Here is a 20795-nt window from a genome sequence, read left to right on the forward strand (position 1 = left end):
TACTGACATATAGTGCACATATGTTTTGGGCAAAAACATTTTTGAATATTGAAATACGAAAATTTTTAACATACAATTGGCAAATTAGCCAATGCAAAACTTTATCTGCCTGTTAAAAAAAGAAGATAATCTTCTCACAAACTGGTGTTTGATTTTGAAACAGGAAAAAAGTGGGGAAACAACTGAAAAGACTAACATTTGAATGAAACCTGAAAGCAAGTTAATACTTTCTCTGCTGCGTTATGATAAACTTTGGTAATATTGATAAAGAACAACACTGGCTGATGATGAAATACAGTCAGCTGGCATGGTGACACTGCTAGTATTAACCCTCTCAGGCTCAAATTTAACTTTTTGTTGCTAATGCACAAGTCCTAGCGGTACCTGCAGTGGTACTTCTGAGTAAAACAAACTCATAAAATATGTATGTAGAGTAATCAGGTTGTTGGTTTTTAACTGTTGCAAATCGGCAACGCCTGCCTTGAGAGGGTTAACCTGCGGGGCTGGACTGGGACAAAAAAAATCGGCCCGGGCATTTTGACTACAGACCGGCCCACCAGGTATTAAAGCCATAAAGCCTTTGAATGAAAACAAATGCTGTTGTGACAGTGATGTACAGTCTTGTTGGTATATGTATGATTTCTATACATTTTACCTCAAATAAAAACTTTGTTCGCAAGATTCAGATAATTATTTAATTAAAGCGAGACATTTTAAATGAGAATAAGAAAGAAAAGTATTTCTTTGTGCCCCCCTCTCCCTGTTAATGCCCTACCTGGCCCCCTGGCAAAACTGCTAGACTCGCCCCTGCACAGTTACGGTACCAGTTGTCAGCTACATAGAAAAGGATCTGGTTTCAATCCAGTTTCATGATTGAAGTAGCAACAGGAGAAGGAGGGGGAGAGAATGAGAGAAGAAGAGGCAGCTGTGCAGCGTAAACACACAGAATAAATCCAGCTTTGTGTCTTTTTCCATTCTAGCTAAAGTACGGGACAAACTGCGTCCCTACTCAGCTCAATACATGTAATATTTTCTCTGAATGAGGGACCATTCTGTGTGTGTGTGTGTGTGTGTGTGTGTGTCCGGAAGGCTGGTTTACAGGCACCATTAGGCCAAGAGGAGTTCCCACACTGAAGCTAGCCACACCTGTAGCTCATCAGCCATCGCCAGCTGTAGCTGATTGCCTTCACCAGGAGCTGCGCTGTTTAACAGTGTGGCTGGGCTTCAGTTGGTGGTCGATAATTGAGTTAACCCCATTTGTACAGCCGTGGATAACTTTGATATTTGAAAAACCCTAGCTATCAGGAGATTGGCGAGTCATCAGAGTGTTCTGTTTGTCTACACTAGGAATCGGGAGCAGAGCGGTGTTTTCACTGGAGCAGAGCCTGGGTGTTTTTCGAGTTGTCACCTTTTACGATTTACAAACACAGGCACTATGTGGGGATTCAGGGAGAATCGCCACAGGAACCACAGTGCTGAGTTTCATAAATAGTTATTTTACATTTCATTGTAAATAAAATCGCTGTTCTTCATCAGAGTCCTCTGTTTGGGTCCTAGTTCTTTCCTGGAACTTCATGGTCTGCCACCGCAGTCCGTGACAGACTAATCCAGCCACAATGGACTCAGCGGGCTCTAACCTGCCAGAATGCTGTGAAGAGATGACGCAGATTTGTGAGCATGGAACATGGGCCCGTAGCTGGCTCTGGACCTCCAGAGAGTTTGCAACCAGAACTCCCAACTTTGTTACCTCTGTCCTCTGCAGAGAAATCAAGTGAACTTATTCAGCCATCAGTGTACTTCAAAAAATGTTAACTCTGAGTCTGTTGTTCCAGAGTTGGGGAGCTCAGAGCACACAGCACGCAGAGCCAGGTGACTTTTTGGTCCGGTCAGGCCACATGGAGATGGAGATTCTGCCCAGGGCTTCCCCAGAGGCTGAACTTATGGCCTCTGGCACCTCTGGACCTCTTAGAGATTGTAAAGCCTGGTGTTCCACCCTCTGCTCCACCATCTGCAGCTGCCACACCACTCTCTACTCCACCATCTGCAGCTGCTACGCTGTCGCCTGGACCTGCTCAGTCTGAGCTGGAGGTTGCTGCATCGCCTGCATCTGATCTGCCCGAGTCCGAGGTCTACACGCTGGAGGGACCCGCTCTGCCCGAGTCGGAGGTCTGCATGCCAGAAGGACCTGCGCTGCTCGCACTAGGGGTCTGTGAGCTGCCTGCACCTGAGGACATCACACCACCTGGTCCTGCTTCGTCTGGCCCTGTGTGCCAGCCATCTGCCAAACTGCCAGTGATTCTTCTGCCACATCCACGTCCAGGACGGCCTGCCCATCCACATCCCAGGTCACCTTCTATGCCATGTTGCCGCCACCAGACCCGCGGCAGGCCACCAGAGCTGCAATGTCGCTGCTGGATCCGCAGCAGGCCACCTGAACTGTTTCACCTGAACTACTTCCCTTCTGCAACTCCACAATCTCCCACTGCAGTCCATGACAAAACTCTCACTGAGGGAATGTGAAGAGCCATAGCCAGGAGCTGAGGGGAATGGACTTCAGTGTTAAGTACCTGTTTCCCAAAGAAATCGTGGAATGACGAAGGTCCTGTTCCCAATCCATATAAAGTTCATTCAAAGAGGCTCCAAAGCCATCATTACGGTTGATAAGCTGTATGTCAACAGGCAGCTTTATTGTGATCAGAACATACCTCTCTGACTGTAACGTTCCTGAGTCAGTTGATTTATATCCAGACAAAGACGTTTTTCTAGCTGCAATTCACTACACAGCCATACACCACAGACAGACACAAACGCAAACACAGACAAAAACGTCCAAGTCTCCATAAGATAAATCATATTATTAGGATTAAGAAAATATATGGTTTAGTTAAGTGTTAGCTATGACTAGTGAATATAATAATGAGGTTGTCTGTGAAGGTTCTCAGTCATCCAGGTCATCGTAGTCAAAGGAGCTTGCAAAGAAAAGCGTCTGGACTTCTTTAAGTTGCTTGAAGAAACTTTCACCTCTCATCCGAGAAGCTTCTTCAGTTCTAAGGTCAAATGGTGGAGAGTCCCAGATTTAAACCTAGTGGGAGTTTCCCCCCACACATGATCCTCTAATCGCCTGAGCCAACTGGGTGTGGGTCCCAATCAGCCAGAGTTTCAGGTGAGCCCAGGATGTGAGTGGGCGTTAAGGCCACAATGCCATAATGGCCATAATGAGTTGTAATGAAATACACCCTGAATTGATGTGCTTGTCTTGATGTGTTGATGATGATGATGACATTAGTCATAATGCCCAAAAAGTGTGTTTAGTGTAATGGAGGTCCTGTTTTTCTTTTCTTTTTTCCATGTCTATTCATTGTGTGTGTGTGTGTGTGTGTGTGTGTGTGTGTGTGTGTGTGTGTGTGTGTGTGCTCATTCTTTACATACATGGGTTTTGAGGCCTCAGCCTGATCTGTCTGCAGTTTATGTCCTCCCTCAACCTCCATGGTGCAGTAAACAATCCTGTTTGGAGCCAAAGACCTCAGACCCTGCACTTCCATTATCACCACCTACAACACAAACATGCAGAGGTTATTGATAAAGAGATCCTTTTAAAGCATTTACGTTATGCATGGACAGCAACTGCTAAAATACATTCAGCAGTAACTTATCCAGTAAAAAAATCTCTGTCTCTCTGTCTCTCTCTCTCTCTCTCTCTCTCTCTATATATATATATATATATATATATATAGATATATATATCTATCTATATATATATAGATATATATATATAGATATATATATATAGATATATAGAGATATATAGATATATAGATATATAGATATAGATGTATAAAGGATAAGCGAAAGCGAATGGATGGATGGATGGAAGGATGGAGATATATGTATATATATGTCTGTATATATATATATTCATTAAGGGTGCAACGATACTCGTATCGATATTGAACCGTTCGATACAGTGCTTTCGGTTCGGTACACATATGTATGAACAATACAAAATTTTTAATTTATTTTATCAACTTTCCTTCTGACGATGCTGTCTGTGTTGAGCGCTCAGTGGATCTGCGCTCCACAGTGCAGCCTAGGCGGAGTAAATGGTAAATAAATGGCCTGTATTTATATAGCGCTTTTACTAGTCCCTAAGGAACCCAAAGCGCTTTACATATCCAGTCATCCACCCATTCACACACTACAAGAGTAGTCGAACGCAGATTCACTGAGCGCAAGGCAAGCTAGCGAGACAGAAGTTGAGCTCTCCTTCCAACATGGCAAATTGAACCTCCCCCGTTACTTGTAACGCGTTACTGTAATCCGATTACTTTTTTCAAGTAACGAGTAAAGTAAGGGATTACTATTGCAAAAACGGTAATTAGATTACCGTTACTTTCCCGTAGGAACGCTGCGTTACTGCGTTACTAAAACCGTGATTTTTTGCGAGAATGTCTCACGACAGTGACGTAAGCGAGTGCGCCATTGGTGACAACAGCTGTGTGCAGATCAACAATGGATCATATATCGATTGTGGGAGAGAGTATGAGCGTGCAGCGTTTAAAGCGTGGAAGTGCTGACCTTACTTTGAGTTTGATTCCATAAAAAGTGACAAAAACATTAGTGTCCGCTTTGCATGGGAAGAAAACTTCTTTTTACAGCGAAAAAACCCCTAAACTTCCAAGCAAGCACCGAGTAGCTACGACGTGATGGGAAACTCACAGAGAAACTCGCGGATTCTTCCACTGACCGCGGCACACCTGCACCAGGGTAAACCTCCGCCTACCCCACTGCTGCTTTACAGGTGAAAATAGAGCAACAGGACCGCTGAGTCTTTGACTTTATTTATTTTCTGCTGTGTTTTACTTGCATCTATTTGAAAGAGTGAGTGTAAACACAAAAAATATTTTATTTTATGTGCTGGAATGTGCAGAAAATAGGTTTCAATGTTAAACTAATTTCTTCCAGTCAGAGAATGTTGCATATAATTAAATTTTTGCTTGATGCATAAAGTTAAAAGATTAAAACTAATAAAACAAGTTTTAAAAAGAGACTTTTCCATTTGATTACATTTTGTATGATGGATTATGCAGAAAAAGTAGAATTGGGCTGAAAGATCTATCACTTTATCACCTATTCAGGTTGTAAATCGTTTTTTTAAAAAGTAACTAAGTAACTAAGTAATTAATTACTTTTGAAAATAAGTAATCAGTAAAGTAATGGGATTACTTTTTGGGGAAGTAATCAGTAATTAGTTACTGATTACTTTTTTCAAGTAACTTGACCAACACTGTTGGTGAGTGATGATAATTTGTGCACCAATTCCTCTGACATCGTCTTATCAATCGTTAGCTTACTATGCAAACATGACAAGTGAAATCTCCCGCAGCTTAAACATGTGAGAGGTTGATCGCGCAGAGAATCGCTGAGCTTATGTGAGTGCGTTGTTAGGTGACGGCTGTGTGCGGACAGGGATAGGACCCAAGATGCAGACTCCAAACTTTTTTTTTTTTTTTTTTTTTTTGGCCTGTCCCGTTTGGCTCTTTTGCCATCAGAATTGTTGTCTAAAGGCAAAGAAAGATGCCCAACGGATTTACTTTACCAAACTGACCATCCCAGCCTTGCCGTAATGGTCCATTTGATTCACCTTTTATTGTTTATTTTATTTTCACTTACTGAATACGGGACAGACTTGACTGGGGGAAAGAAGGGGAGAAAGAAAGAGGGAAAGAGAAACAGCTGAGAAGAGGGACGGGGGAGAAGGGCAAAAGACAAAAACCAACAGAACGGGCAGGGGAAAAAAAATGCATATATCAATCACCTGGATCACCTGCTGAGAAAGAAAAAAGAAAGCAAGCAGAAGAGAACAAGAGTAATAGAATAAACAACATCACAATGATATATGGGAATATGACAGTAAATACTAAATGTTAAACATTATTGTGCAGCACATAAGATCAACAGAACACAGTGTGCTTTGAGGTAGGAGCCAAAAAGGGTGTAGTTTGTGGGTGTGATCACCCGTGTGTACACCTGTGAGCATGGACGCGTTTGTTTTTTGTTTTTTTAAAAGGTTCCTTCATGTAATAATCTGCTAGAGGGTGTGGGGGGGCCACAGCCCCGTCCTCCAGGGCATGAAGCAGGTATGGAGGAGATCAAAACTCCAGACATCCAGAGGCCCCCAGAACACAAGAGACCAAGGAAGACCAACAGAGGGGCAGCTGCGCCACTGTCCCGGAAAGAGCTGAGGAGAGTCCCAGATGAGGGCTCACTCAGCAGCCGCGGAGCAGAAGCCAGGGGGAGTTGCAGTGACGCGCCTGTGAGCTCCGCCGGCAGCCAGCTGCGCCTGAGTGACCGAGCCCCAGGCTGAGAGGCCGGGGGCACCCCACCTCCAAAGTGGCCCGAGCGAGCCCCAGGCTCCAGGCCCCGATAAGCGGCCACCAAGGAGTGAGCCAGTGTGTACCTGGACGCCCATCCCCGGACACAAAGAACCACCAACGCACCGATGCACCGATCTGAGATCTCTAGATCGGTGCAGAGTGCTTGTTCTACATCTAGCCAAGGTTCATCTAAGGTTCATCACATAACACAGACTCACCTGCAGGCACTACAGAGGGAACAGAGACGTGGGACCAGGGCAGACACAAACACTGACTGAACACGGGGATATAGGAACTAAGGATACACAGAGACGCGAACTAGACAAGGGGATACAGGTGATAGGGAAGACAGAGCAACTAAAGAAGACAGAGACATAAACCATAAGACAGAACTCAAAGAAACCAAAGACTAAAAAGTATAAATAATATAATAAACTCAAATACCCTGGGTCAACGACCCAGGCATCCTAACAGTACCCCCCCCCCCCCCCCCCCTTAAGGGCTGGCTTCCAGACAGCCCAAACCAAAACACCAAAACAAAAAAAACCCAACCAGGGCGGGCGGCGGGGGAAACAGGATGGAGGACTCGAAACAAAACCAAACAAGGAGCCAGAAACAAAAAAAAGAACAAACAATGGAGCCCGGAAAGCAACAGAACAAAAGACAGGTTCACGACAGGCGCAGGCGGCCAGGAAAAACAGTTCACAAAAAGTTCAGGGGGCCGACCCGGATGCTGACGGCCCAAGAGCCCAGAAAACAGTTCAGGGGGCCGGGCAGGCAGGAGACACCGGCGACGACGGAGTAGGTCAGGAGGCTGACCGGGCGGGAGGCACCGGCGGCGGAGCAGGTCAGGAGGCCGGCCGGGAGGCACTGGTGGCGGCGTAGTTCAGGGGGTCGTCCATGACGGCAACGACATCCAGTCATCGGCCGGACAGGACGTGCAGGACGAGCAGGACGTGCAGGACGTGCAGGCCGGACAAGACGAGCAGGAACAGACAGCATGGAGACCTCAGGAGCAGACGAAGCTGAACACTCGGAGGCTGGACCAGGCGGAGCTGCAGAGGCTGAGGCCGGACCAGGCGGAGCTGCAGACTCGGGGGCTGGACCAGGCGGAGCTGCAGACTCGGAGGCCGGACCAGGCGGAGCTGCAGACTCGGAGGCCGGACCAGGCGGAGCAGCAGAGGCAGGACCAGGCGGAGCAGCAGAGGCAGGACCAGGCGGAGCTGCAGACTCGGAGGCCGGACCAGGCAGTGGAGCCGGTGGTGGCTGAACGGCCTCGCCAGAACCATCAGCAGACACTGGGACGTGCTGGCTGGGTCCTCCCGGACCCTCAGCTGACGAGGCGGGTGGCTGAACGGGCCCCTCGGACCCTCCAGCGGAGACGGGTGGCTGAACGGGCCCCTCGGACCCTCCAGCGGAGACGGGTTGCTGAACGGGCCCCTCGGACCCTCCAGCAGGAAGAGACGGCTGAAGCGGTTCCTCGGACCCTCCAGCGGAGACAGGTGGCTGAACGGGCCCCTCGGACCCTCCAGCGGATACAGGAGGCTGAACTGGCCCCTTGGATCCTCTAGCAGGAAGAGACTGGCTAAGCCGGCGGTTCCTCGGACCCTCCAGCGGAGTCGGGAGGCTGAACGGGCCCCTCGGATCCTCCAGCAGGAAGAGACGGCTGAAGCGGTTCCTCGGACCCTCCAGCAGAGACGGGTGGCTGAACGGGCCCCTCGGACCCTCCAGCGGAGACGGGTGGCGGGTGGCTGAACGGGCCCCTCGGACCCTCCAGCGGAGACGGGTGGCTGAACGGGCCCCTCGGACCCTCCAGCGGAACCAGTTTGCAGAACAGATGAAGTGGGTGTGATGTCAGAATGTCCAGAGTCAGAATGCTCAACAGTTCTGTTGTGGCGGCGGCCAGAACGCCGTTTCCTTCGGGATGAGGAAACAGGAACCGTGGAGAAAAAGAGACCTCCTCCTCATCCTCCGACCACATAGCTGCCAGGAAAAAGGCAGGCGAACGAGAACCCAGCTGGTGTGGGGAGGGAGAGGAAGTCTGTGGCAATGTTGAGACAGAAGGAGAGTGTGTGTTGTCCCGGGGTAACAGTGGCGAAGATGTAGAGAGTAAGAGAGCAAGCTCACCAGCCTTGACTTGCTCTCTCCAGGCAGTAATGGTGTCGTCCAACTTAGTGTCCTTAGCAAACTGGCTAAGCCGGGGGTTAAAGCGAATGATGGCCTCCACCGCACTCAGCCCCACTGCCATGGTCCTTAAATCAGGGGACTGGGCGATGCGGTCAAGCAGGCTCACCATCCGCTCCATCTCAGTGTTGTACTCCGAGGAAAAAGAGTCTGCGGGGTCCATGTTCTGGTCGCGATCTTCTGTTAGGTGACGGCTGTGTGTGGACAGGGATAGGACCCAAGATGCAGACTCCAAACTTAAACTCAAACCAAAACAGCTTTACTGCTGAACGCAAACATAACATAACTGGGGAAAAAACTCAAAATAAACTAACACCGGTGGACTGGCAAAACACACAGCAAAATAAACGGTAGATCACGACACGGACACAGAGAAACACAGGGCTTAAATACACAGAAGGAGCAATCAGGGAATGAATAACAGGAGGGAAACACAGCTGGGGCAAATCAGAACTGACAAGACAAAAGGAAGCGTAAACTGAACACACTGAGATAAGACAGAGACCTTCAAAGTAAAACAGGAAACACATAACACAGACTCACATGCAGGCACTACAGAGGGAACAGAGACGTGGGACCAGGGCAGACACAGACACTGACTGAACACGGGGATATAAGAACTAAGGATACACAGAGACGCGAACTAGACAAGGGGATACAGGTGATAGGGGAGATAGAGCAACTAAAGAAGACAGAGACATAAACCATAAGACAGAACTCAAAGAAACCAAAGACTAAAAAGTATAAATAATATAATAAACTCAAATACCCTGGGTCAACGACCCAGGCATCCTGACATGCGTGTGTAAAAGCAGCAGGATGTATATTTTAGTTCTGCTGAGCCAAATAAGACAGGTCAGGGTGAAGAAGTGACAGCCAAAGAAAAGCTTACCACAAAACGGAAAAGTTATGACAAATCAGACTATAAGGCAAAAAGAAAGTGCAGCTTTATGGTTTCATGGACAAAAGAATTTCTGTGGCTGCAATATGACGAGCTAAATAACCAGGGCTGCACATAAGTGGTCCGCAGGTGCGCATTCACTGTCAAAATAAAATACGCGCACAAGATAAGAAGTTGCAACGAGTGTTTGCGTACATAAGATTTTCTGGAGGAGGACAGACATTTGTTTAGAACTCTTAAAGATGTCGAAGAAGCTTCTTTAAGCAATTACTGTGATGTTCCTCCACCTCCAAAGAAATGTCAGGAGTCCGAACCACAAAAGAAGCGCGTATTCTCAGAAAACTAGTTGCAGGAGGTGAGCTGGCTTCAAACAAATGATGAACACACAGAGATGTGGTGCAGAATGTGCCGTGAAAATTTAATAAATGACAAATTAAAAAGGCATGAACTTTTTTTTTTTTAATTGAAAAAATATCGAACCATGACACCAAAGTATCGAACCAAACCGTGAATTTTGTGTATCGTTGCACCCCTAATATTTTTATATACACTCAACAAAAATATAAACGCAACACCTTTGTTACTGCTCCCATTCCCCATGGGATGGACGTAGAGACCTAAAATTCATTCCAGATACACAATATAACTATCCCTCCCAAACAGTGGTCACAAATCAGTCCAAATGTGTGGTAGTGGGCACATCTGCTATATTGAGATAATCCATCCCACCTCACAGGTGTGCCACATCAGGATGCTGATCTGACATCATGAGTAGTGCACAGGTGTACCTCAGACTGCCCACAACAAAAGGCCACCCTGGAATGTGCAGTTTTTTGCGCTATTGGGGGTCTGGGGACCCAGAACCGGTCAGTATCTGGTGTGACCACCATTTGCCTCATGCAGTGCAACACATCGTCGCATGGAGTCTATCAGATTGTCAATTGTGGCCTGTGGAATGTTGGTCCACTCCACTTCAATGGCTGTGCGAGGTTGTTGGATATTCGTGGGAACTGGTACACGCTGTCGTATACGCCGGTCAAGCACATCCCGAACATGCTCAATGGGTGACATGTCCGGTGAGTATGCTGGCCATGCAAGAACTGGGACATTCTCAGCTGCCATCTGCCCTGAACAATGTGAACCATGATTCATCCGTGAAGCGCACACCTCTCCAACGTGCCAGACGCCATCGAATGTGAGCATTTGCCCACACAAGTCTGTTACGGCGACGAGCTGGGGTCAGGTCAAGACCCCGATGAGGACGACGGGCATGCAGTTGAGCGTCCCTGAGACGGTTTCTGACAGTTTGTGCAGAAATTGTTTGGTTGTGCAAACCAATTGTTCCAGCAGCTGTCTGGGTGGCTGGTCTCAGACGATCTTGGAGGTGAACCTGCTGGATGTGGAGGTCCTGGGCTGGTGTGGTTACACGAGGTCTGCGGTTGTGAGGCCGGTTGGATGTGCTGCCATATTCTCTGAAACGCCTGTGGAGACGGCTTATGGTTGAGAAATGAACATTCAATGCACGGGCGACAGATCTGGTTGACATTCCTGCTGTCAGCATGCCAATTGCACGCTCCCTCATTGCTTGTGGCATCTGTGGCATTTTGCTGTGAGACAAAACTGCACATTCCAGGGTGGCCTTTTGTTGTGGGCAGTCTGAGGTACACCTGTGCACTACTCATGATGTCAGATCAGCATCCTGATGTGGCACACCTGTGAGGTGGGATGGATTATCTCAATATAGCAGATGTGCCCACTACCACACATTTGGACTGATTTGTGACCACTGTTTGGGAGGGATGGTTATATTGTGTATCTGGAATGAATTTTAGGTCTCTACGTCCATCCCATGGGGAATGGGAGCAGTAACAAAGGTGTTGCGTTTATATTTTTGTTGAGTGTATATAGACATATATACGTATAGAGACATCTGTGCTGAGTATGGTCTGGAAGTCCCGAGATCAAAATGGGAGACGCCCCCAAGAGTGGGAGAGAATGACCGAGCTAAGATCCTGTAGGACTTCCAGATACAGACGGACAAAATGGTGGTGCCTAACCAACCCAACATAGTGGTGGTAGACAAACGAAAGAAGACAGCCATAGTGATAGATGGAGTGGTTCCGAATGACAGCAATATCAGGAAGAAGAAACACGTGAAACTTGAGAAATACCAAGGGCTCAGAGAAGAGCTAAAGAAGATGTGAAGGGTGAAGGTAACAGTGGTCCCAGTGGTAATCGGAGCACTAGGTGCGGTGACTCCCAAACTAGGCGAGTGGCTCCAGCAGATCCCGGGAGGAACATCAGAGCAACATCTTCTGGACGTCTCTGTCCAGAAGAGTGTAGTCCTAGGAACAGCTAAGACCCTCAAACTCCCAAGCGTCTGGTAGAGGACCCGAGCTTGAAGAATAGACTGCCCGCAGGGGCGAGTTGGGAATTTTTTTTATATGTATATGTATATTCGGCCCTCGCACTTAACTAGGCAGATTGATAACCATCATGACGCTTGCCCATCAATAGAGTTGGACTGTAGTGGAGTGGAGTGTAAATAAAAAGGCTGAATAGCCTTTATACAAGCACACACACACTTCTTAGCATTGCAGCTCTAATCCAGCTAATTAGAGTTAAGCTAATCCATTTGCTAATATAATAGCTAAACCGTGAGCTACCAGGAATGGGAAATACAGTGAGGAAATGGATTTGAAAATGAGAAATGGAATCGCCATTTTAAATTTCAGAAATATATCTTTGATTTGTTTTTAATTAAATGACTTCTTTTCTCTTTTTAATTGTATTTTTTCATTTGAAGTAATTCGTTTTGAAATATTGATATAAAAATATATAAATTGATTTATAAATAGTGATTTTATTTTAAATTCAATTGTTAAATAATAGTAATATTTAAATAAGTAAAATAATTGTTTAAAATAATAATTTACTAATGCATATTTTATTGCCGATAACTGATAACCAGGATAGATAGGCAGGCAGACTAACAATTCAAAGGAATTAGACTACTGGGAACCGGTTCTCTACAACAACTGGTTCTCGATTATGTGCACTCTGCTGTATTTGCACCAGTAAAATGACACAGCAAGACATCATTCTACAAACGGTTTCATAGGTCTCTCCACCTACCTCCAGGGTGAAGGACAGCACTACATCAGACTTGGACAGCGCATTCTCATCCTCCTGGCCCATGTCCATGATGGAGGTGTTGTGGCCTCGTTTTAGCTTCTGCAGCTTGAACTCTCCTCCTTTGGACACTGGCATGCTTTCCAGGTTTGCCATCAGAAGGTTGACAGAGGATCGCAGCTCCTCAATGTACATGGCCTCCATTTCTCTAGAGACAAACCGAGGGAACTTCCCCCCATACTGACAAAAATGGGAAAGCAGCCAATTAAATAATGAACATGATCCAACAATCTCCCTTGTGTGTTCAATAAAGTATCTATCTATTTGTTAAATTTTGATAAAGTCTATTCCAGCTATCACAGGGCAGGAATAAGGGTACAAGACAGGTTGCCAGTCTGTTACAGGACTAAAATGGAAATGGAGACAGCCATTTCTGCTCACACCTACTGCCAATTTTGCCAGTCAGTCTAACATTCATAACTTCAGACTGTGAGAGGACGCTGGAACATATAAACTCCACAGAGAAAGGCCCCAGCCAGCTAGCAGATTTGAACCATTACTATTACCATCTATTAATGTGGGTTCTACCTTATAATATATATAAGCGCCCTAGGATGACTGTTGTTGTGATGTGGAGCTGTATAAATAAAATTGAATTGAACCTTCCAGCTACGACATAATGGTGCTAACCACCAAACCACCGTGCTGCTCATTTCTAATAAATGTTATATAAATGTAAAAATTTAACTGAGGAAAAATGTCTGTATTTATATCATATGTTGAAATATAAAATAAGAGTCAATCCTGACCTATTATTATTATCCTAACCCTATTATTAATCTCCTCAACCATCCAAATGTCTTACCCGAGCAATCTGGTCTGCCATTTGAAGTCGTCCATCCAGCTCTCTTCTGATCTGTGCTGCCTGTTCATCTGGGTTGTCCAGCTGGGGAAACATATTACACATATTGTGCATATTGCTCTTTTTAAACAAAAAACTCCCAAGTACACTAATAAGACACAACCTCATGACCACTGACAGGTGAAGTCAATAAAACTGGCATGGCATGGCACGCGAGATATATTGGGCAGTGTGCTCTGTAGCTAGAATGTTTTCAATTTAGGAAATAATCGGTGCAAATTAATTAAATTATCTTGAATAAAGAAAACAGTGTTTGAATATTAGTTAAATGTCAGTGCTGTAGTTCAATGACTGAAAGTTTAGATGGAGAAAATAGGTGAGGGGATTTATTCAGTACTAGCTGCCTCAAAGCCCTCCAAATGTCTACCATACTTCCTCTGATAAAAGCCAGGGCCCCAGGTAACCTTGCAGGACTGGTAAATGACCTGGTAAAGGGCCTGCATTTGTATAGCGCTTTACTTTGTCTCTAAGGACCCCAAAGCCCTTTACACCACATTCAGTCATTCACTCATTCACACACACATTCACACACTGTAATCATCAGCCCCACTCGTTAAATAAATAAATGTAAATGGATTGATAAAAAATAATTAAAACAACACTGTCATTTCTGCCATTTGAAGTTTTGCTTCAATGTACAAATCACAAATATGAAATACAACAGCATGCGGGACAAGCTTTGGGAGAGGCAGTAGGAAAGTAGGAAACCAAAAGGCAGAGTAGACCCTAGAAAGATTGTAGAGCTAACACAGAGAGACAGGCAACCATTTGCACTCACATTCACACCTATGGGCAATATAGAACCAGCTAAATCCCACTAACAGCATGTGTTTGCACTGGATTATCAGACTCTTCCAGGGCAGTAGGTCTCAAAATAGTAGGAAGGTAGAGTAGGTCAATTCAATTCAATTCCATTTTATTCATATAGTGCCAAGTCAAAACAACAGTGGGCTTAAGGTGAACCCTACAATAATACAGAGAAATGCCAACAATCACATGACTCCCTTTGAGCAAGCACTTTGGCGACAGAGGGAAGGAAAAAATCCCTTTTTTATAGGAAGAAACTTCCATCAGAATCAGGCTCACTAATGGGTCATAGATTTTTACAATTTTAAGTTGTTTTTTTTTTTATTTATGTGCTCAAATATAGGACATATGCATATTTTAAGTACTTCAAAATCTAAATGACAGATTGTGATTAATTTTGACAGTAAGAAATACCACTGAAAATGTAGTTTATGAGATATTCATGTACAAACATTGCATTACATTTGGTGTGAAAAAACAGGCCTGAAAGTTGGTAACAAAGGGGTAATGGTAGAGTAACAAGGGGGAAACAAGTGGGTAATGATGTGGTAATTTCTATGTTATTACTATTCAATTAACAAAGTAATAACCATGTAATATCCACGTAATATCATGGTAGCAACAACGGTTACGGTTGAGTAATATTATTTATGAACTTTATGTAATAGGATAATAATAGCCCCAAAACTGGGGGTAACAATGTGGACATACAGCTTGGTAATAAAGTGGTAATTGTAGGGTAACAAAAAGGAAACTAGAACGTAATAATGTGGTACTTTCTAAGTTATTCCCACTCAATTACCTCTGGTAGTTTCTGTGTAATAAGCAGGAAATATAGCTGCAAAATGCAAAACCTGAGTGTTTCTATTTAATAGCATTAATAACCTGTTAAAGCAAACTAAAAAAAGTGTGTGATTATTATCTAGTAACACATGTGGTAGGTTCTGTATAATAAGCATAAATAAAAACAGCGTGCAAAGAACTGGCTGCCAGTAGGTGGCAGACTGCTGCTGTACTGGAAATCTCTTTATTTTATGTATTAAACGCATCACTAATAGTAGTAATACTTTCTCAACTCAGTGTAGAATAATCACTCTTGACACCAGTTGTATGCATGTAAAATTTTATCAGGTGGGCCACAAGGTTTATTGCCTTCTCACAGTGAACCCATTGAAGACTTAAGGGTCTCCAGACATCCTGTTGTAAAGGAGGTGACAGTTTATCTTTCTTAGACCAGGAGAGGGTCAAGGGTGAGCTGGAATGAAGAGATAAGGATATATGATCTGCTGTGGAATGTTCTTTGTTTAAGAGTGTCTGTGTCTGTGTGTGTAAGGGCAGTGGCCACAATTCAGAGATCACCCTAGTGTTTGGCTGGAGTGGGTCTCTCCATATTGCAATATGTTTATTAAGTCATTTCAAAACGCTCACTGGGTACGTTGCAGGTTATTGTTAAAATTTCCATAACACTGCCTACTGGGAGTCTGCACTTTCAATTTTATCCCTGGAGAAAGACAAAGAAGAAGTAGGGTGCCAGGTTTCCACTTTAGCCACCGTTTGCCTCCATTTTGGCTTGCCTTGTAGAGCCATGCTTACATAAACCAATGGATTATAACAATACATTTGGAATCAACTTATACCACATACCACAACTTACACCACTAACAGTGTAGCTAACAGTAGGTTAGTAGCTAAAGTTAGCTTACCTAAAAATACTTAGAGTACTTCTAAAAACTAAGGTTGCATAAAAGTAAGATTGTCGTGACCTGACCATTATTGGACAAAGTTTATTCCAACATCAAAATGGGCTACAGGGCCAGACCTTTGCCACATCTGGGTCAGTCTGACCACTTGTCACTGTTTCTAATCCCTGCATATGCCCCCCTCAAGAAAACTGCTCTTACCATCACAAAGAATATTACCATATGGCCAGAGGGTGCCTCTCAGCAGCTGCAGGACTGTTTTGACAGGACTAACTGGGATATCTTTGAACATCAGGACTTGGAAATGTTCACAGACAGTGTCCTCTGCTATATAAAACATTGCATAGACACTGTTACAGCAGTCAAACGGATCCGGGCTTATCCCAACCAAAAGCCCTGGATGACCCGGGAGGTCAGGCAGCTGCTGAAGGAGAGGAACATTGCGTTCAGGTCTGGCAACAGGGATTACTACACCACAGCCCGATCCAACCTGAAGAGAGGCATCAGAGAGGCAAAGGGGGACTATAGGAGGAGGATTGAGGACCATCTGAAGAGTAATACCAGCCAGCAGGTGTGGCAAGGCATCCAGCACCTAACCAACTATAAGATCAATCTCGGAGCTGCGGACGGTGACCTGGAGCTGGCAGAGGAGCTGAATATCTTCTTCGCCCGCTTTGAGACCAGGGTACCGGAGGTATTGGAGCCACAGCAGCAACACGCCACCCATAGCAGCACCACCCTCACCCTGGAAGAGCACGAGGTGAGGCGCATGCTGCAGGCTGTTAACCCGAGGAAGGCGGCGGGTCCTGATGGTGTGCCAGGTCGAATATTGAGGGATTGTGCAGAACAGCTGGCTGGGATCTTCACCAGGATCTTCAACAAATCCCTCGCACAGGCGACTGTCCCACTCTGCCTGAAGTCCTCCACCATAGTCCCCTTGCCTAAGAAGCCCCACATCACCGGCCTGAATGACTACAGACCGGTGGCACTCACCCCAGTGGTAATGAAATGCTTTGAGAAGCTGGTCCGCAGACACATCACAGCAGCCCTGCCCCGCAGCCTGGATCCACACCAGTTTGCCTACAGAGCAAACCGGTCCACGGAAGACGCTGTAGCCACAGCACTCCATGCTGCATTAACTCACCTGGAAGAGCATGGTAGCTATGTGCGGATGCTCTTCGTGGATTACTGCTCAGCTTTTAACACCATCCTTCCACACAAACTGGTGGCCAAGCTACAAGACCTGGGGCTTCCATACAGCACCTGCATGTGGATCAACAGCTTCCTCTCGGGCCGTAGACAGAGAGTCAGAGTTGGCCATCACACATCCTCAGCCCTGAGTCTCAGCACTGGCTCACCCCAGGGCTGTGTGCTCAGTCCACTGCTCTACTCTCTCTACACACACGACTGCACTCCTCGCCACCACAGCAACATCTTTGTGAAATTTGCAGATGACACCACAGTGGTGGGGCTCATTTCCAAGGGAGACGAGTCTACGTACAGAGACGAGGTGGAGCAGCTGACGTCATGGTGTAAGGCCAATAACCTCCTCCTCAACACTTCAAAAACCAAAGAACTCATAATAGATTTCAGAAGGAAAAAGGCAGAGATCCAACCACTATTCATAAATGGGGACTGTGTAGAAAGGGTGGCAAGCTTCCGCTTCCTGGGAGTCAATATAGAGGAGAACCTTTCCTGGAGTGTGAACACCTCCGAGCTGCTGAAAAAGGCCCAACAGAGACTGTACTTCCTGAGAATTCTCAGGAGGAATAACATCACACAGAGACTGCTGGTGTCCTTCTACAGAGCCACCATTGAGAGTGTTCTAACTTACTGCATATGCATCTGGTACACTAGCTGCACAGGGGCTCAGAGGAGAGCACTCCAAGGGATCATTAACACCGCCCAAAAGATCACTGGCTGCCCTCTCCCCACACTGGAAGTTCTACACAACGCCCACTGTTTTAAAAAGGCCCAAAACATCATAAAAGACACCTCACATCCTGGCCACTCCCTGTTCGAACTGTTGCCCTCAGGCAGACGGTACAGGGCAATCAGAGCAAGGACTAATAGACTCAAACACAGCTGTTATCCAACTGCAATAACACATCTGAATACTACAAAAAAATGTCCATCACGCCACTCTTGTGTTAATCTATGCACGGTCTGAAGCATGTGTGTGGGAATGTATGTGAATGTTTTACTGTTATATCTTATTAGTATTTTAAGTATTCTATCTATTTTATTTATTGAATTTTATTGTTTTATTTATATTTTGATATTGCTAGGGATGATGCAATGATCGGGGACCATTCTTCATTTCGTTGTTCTCGTGACAATGACAATAAAGTTTCTGATTCTGATTCTGATTATTGTAAATATGGATAGAGAACTTGATGTGGTTAGTTATAGTTTCAAATAAGACATAGATATTTGCCCAAAAATTGAATATTCCAGTTTTCAGCTGAGAGGCTTGATCTTTTGATGGTCAGGGGTCAATCAATGATGAAGGTGGATCAGGGTCATGGTGTTGCGCCCCCCACAACCCTGAAGTGAACAAGCACGAGAACATGGATAGCATCTTATTTTTGTGTACTGGACTTTTTTTTAAAATTGCACCACTTTTTTTTCCCTACCTGAAATATATTTACCATATTATTTGCTGCCATCCACGTCTAAAGTATGATGTGAAAGATGGTGCTCTACACGCCTACGCCAATCTTATGTATTCATATGTGTTGTACATTTAAATATAATTATTAACATTTTGAATATGTGTTTCCAGTACATTACAGACTTCCTGATGCTTGTTTTAATCAATTAATCAATTAATAGAAAGTGGTACTAACACTTTATGCAAAATGGAGATGGTCAAGCAGGACTGGATGATCTGAGATAAATAGGAATCAGAATATTTCAATAATCCGTAAGGAAATTATCACCCATAGTAAAAACTTTTACTATTTTCTTACTAAAATAGTTATTTCAAATATAGTTGAAGAGTTTAAGTATCATAAGAAGTTTCTTATTTCAACTCATTTACCCTCTGCATATGATTGCATTTATATATTCTAGCTTTCTTGTACAAACAGTGAGTGTGCAAAGATAGGAAAACATCTGAAAGCTATAAGCTGGGGCCGATGTCTTTATTATCAGGCTGGTGCCTAAGTGACTGTGTAAAGAAACTTCACAGAAGAAAACAATTGTGCAGACAAAGGTTGTTTGTTTATATATAATGGTGGTGTAAAGACTGCTTTTGCCGTACCCATTTGCAAAAAATGTTTTTTAATTTTTTTCAAAATCTCAGAAAATCAGTTCCAAAGCTCTAATGCTTATTTTTTCACAACAGTCATCAGTTGCAAAACCTTTTTAGGGGGTTGTGTTGTTGTTTCCTCTTAAGTGCGCCTTATTCCAGGAAACAGATTTAGCTAAAAACTCTGAAGTTGTTAACACTGAGATGAGAGAAACTTAGAGTTGATGTTAACCGTCTTTATGGATCAGAAACTCAGAGTCAGTCACTAGAGTAACAGACTGACTGTTGGCAGATTTTTTTTCAACAAACACCTCTATGCTCTATTCGAGGAAGCACGTGGAAAAAACGTAACATTAAACTCCGAGTTGATTAAATCTGAGATCAACAACCGATCCGCTGTTCAGGAACAGGAAACTCACAGACTTACTTCAGTAACTTCTGAGATTTCATTTCATTGCTCTGTGTAACCATTTGTTACACAGTAACGACAGTTACACGACAGTAAACTTGAATCTTGAATCTTGAGTTTGTTCACTCAACAAAGTGTGTTTGTGTGTGCACAGAGTAAGAAAGGATTATCATTAGCGGAGCCCTGGTACTATGATTCAACATGGTAACACATAAATAAATAGCAGAGCACCTGCCAGTGCTGACTGAATGCATGTGAGTGTTTGATGGAAACCACTTAAGGACAGAAAAAAAACGCTTGTATGAATGGGTGAATGAGGAATACAAACCACGTTGCTCGTAGTAGAAAAATGATATATAAGAACCAAGCCATTTACAGAAATGTTGTTTGCATTTAATGACTAAATCTCAATCTGTGAAGAAATTTTAAGATTAAATGTAATCAGAACACAGACTGTTACCCCGGTAACTAGTGATGTGTCGGTCGCAAATGAAACAGCTCTTTGAAGTGTTTCTTTTTTTTTTCTTTCTCTCACCCTCTCTCTCTCGCTTTTTTTTTTCACTTCACACTGCATGTGAGCCTTGTGTTTGTGATGAGCAGAGAGGGGAGGGGCGGTAGGTACACTCGCAGCAGCAGTAGCACACAAACAGAGCAGGAGGGAGAAAGGGAAAGAGCCAGGGGCAACAGCAAGAGACAACATCAACACATTAGAAAGGTATAGTAATGAAAATGAGTGACACCAAGAAAAGAAGCAAAATCTGGAACCATCTCAATTTTATTGACAATGTAAAGGCAGCGTGTAGAGTCTGTAAGAAAAGGATATCAAATAGAGCCGGTTGGGAATGGGAAGATAAAACACAGTCAGTTGAGTGTGATATTAATGAAGGTGCCAGTGTGTCTACTGTAACTGTTGCTGCTGCTTCTGCTGCAGTATCTACAGCATCATGCAGTATACCACCACAAGCACATAAACCAACCCAGAGCTTTATGAGACAGTTTTAGCAGAAGTCTTTGATCCAAGCAAGACAGAACTCAACTGATGAAGAACTGGACAAAATCATTGCACTTGATTTCCAAAAAAATTCTGTTGAGGATTCAGGAAGTTTATTCATG

General features: G+C 44.5%; 1 protein-coding gene across 4 annotated transcripts in view; it reads right to left on the reverse strand.

The window, feature by feature from the left end:
* The window catches only part of LOC146708760 (calcium-dependent secretion activator 1-like), a 344830-nt gene that overhangs the window by 231817 nt on the left and 92218 nt on the right, over positions 1 to 20795 (reverse strand). For all 4 annotated transcript variants that reach the window (XM_085455584.1, XM_085455583.1, XM_085455585.1 and 1 more), the window contains exons 4-6: positions 13457 to 13537; positions 12595 to 12831; positions 3430 to 3551 (exon numbers count right to left, since the gene is read on the reverse strand). In XM_085455584.1, the coding sequence (XP_085311710.1) occupies positions 3430 to 3551; positions 12595 to 12831; positions 13457 to 13537 (440 nt within the window). The remainder of the gene's footprint in view (positions 1 to 3429; positions 3552 to 12594; positions 12832 to 13456; positions 13538 to 20795) is intronic.

Source organism: Copadichromis virginalis, linkage group LG5 (assembly GCF_057382275.1).
Source record: "Copadichromis virginalis isolate Kocher_CV1m ecotype Utaka linkage group LG5, C_Virginalis_male_GT1.1, whole genome shotgun sequence".
Lineage (NCBI taxonomy): Eukaryota > Metazoa > Chordata > Actinopteri > Cichliformes > Cichlidae > Copadichromis > Copadichromis virginalis.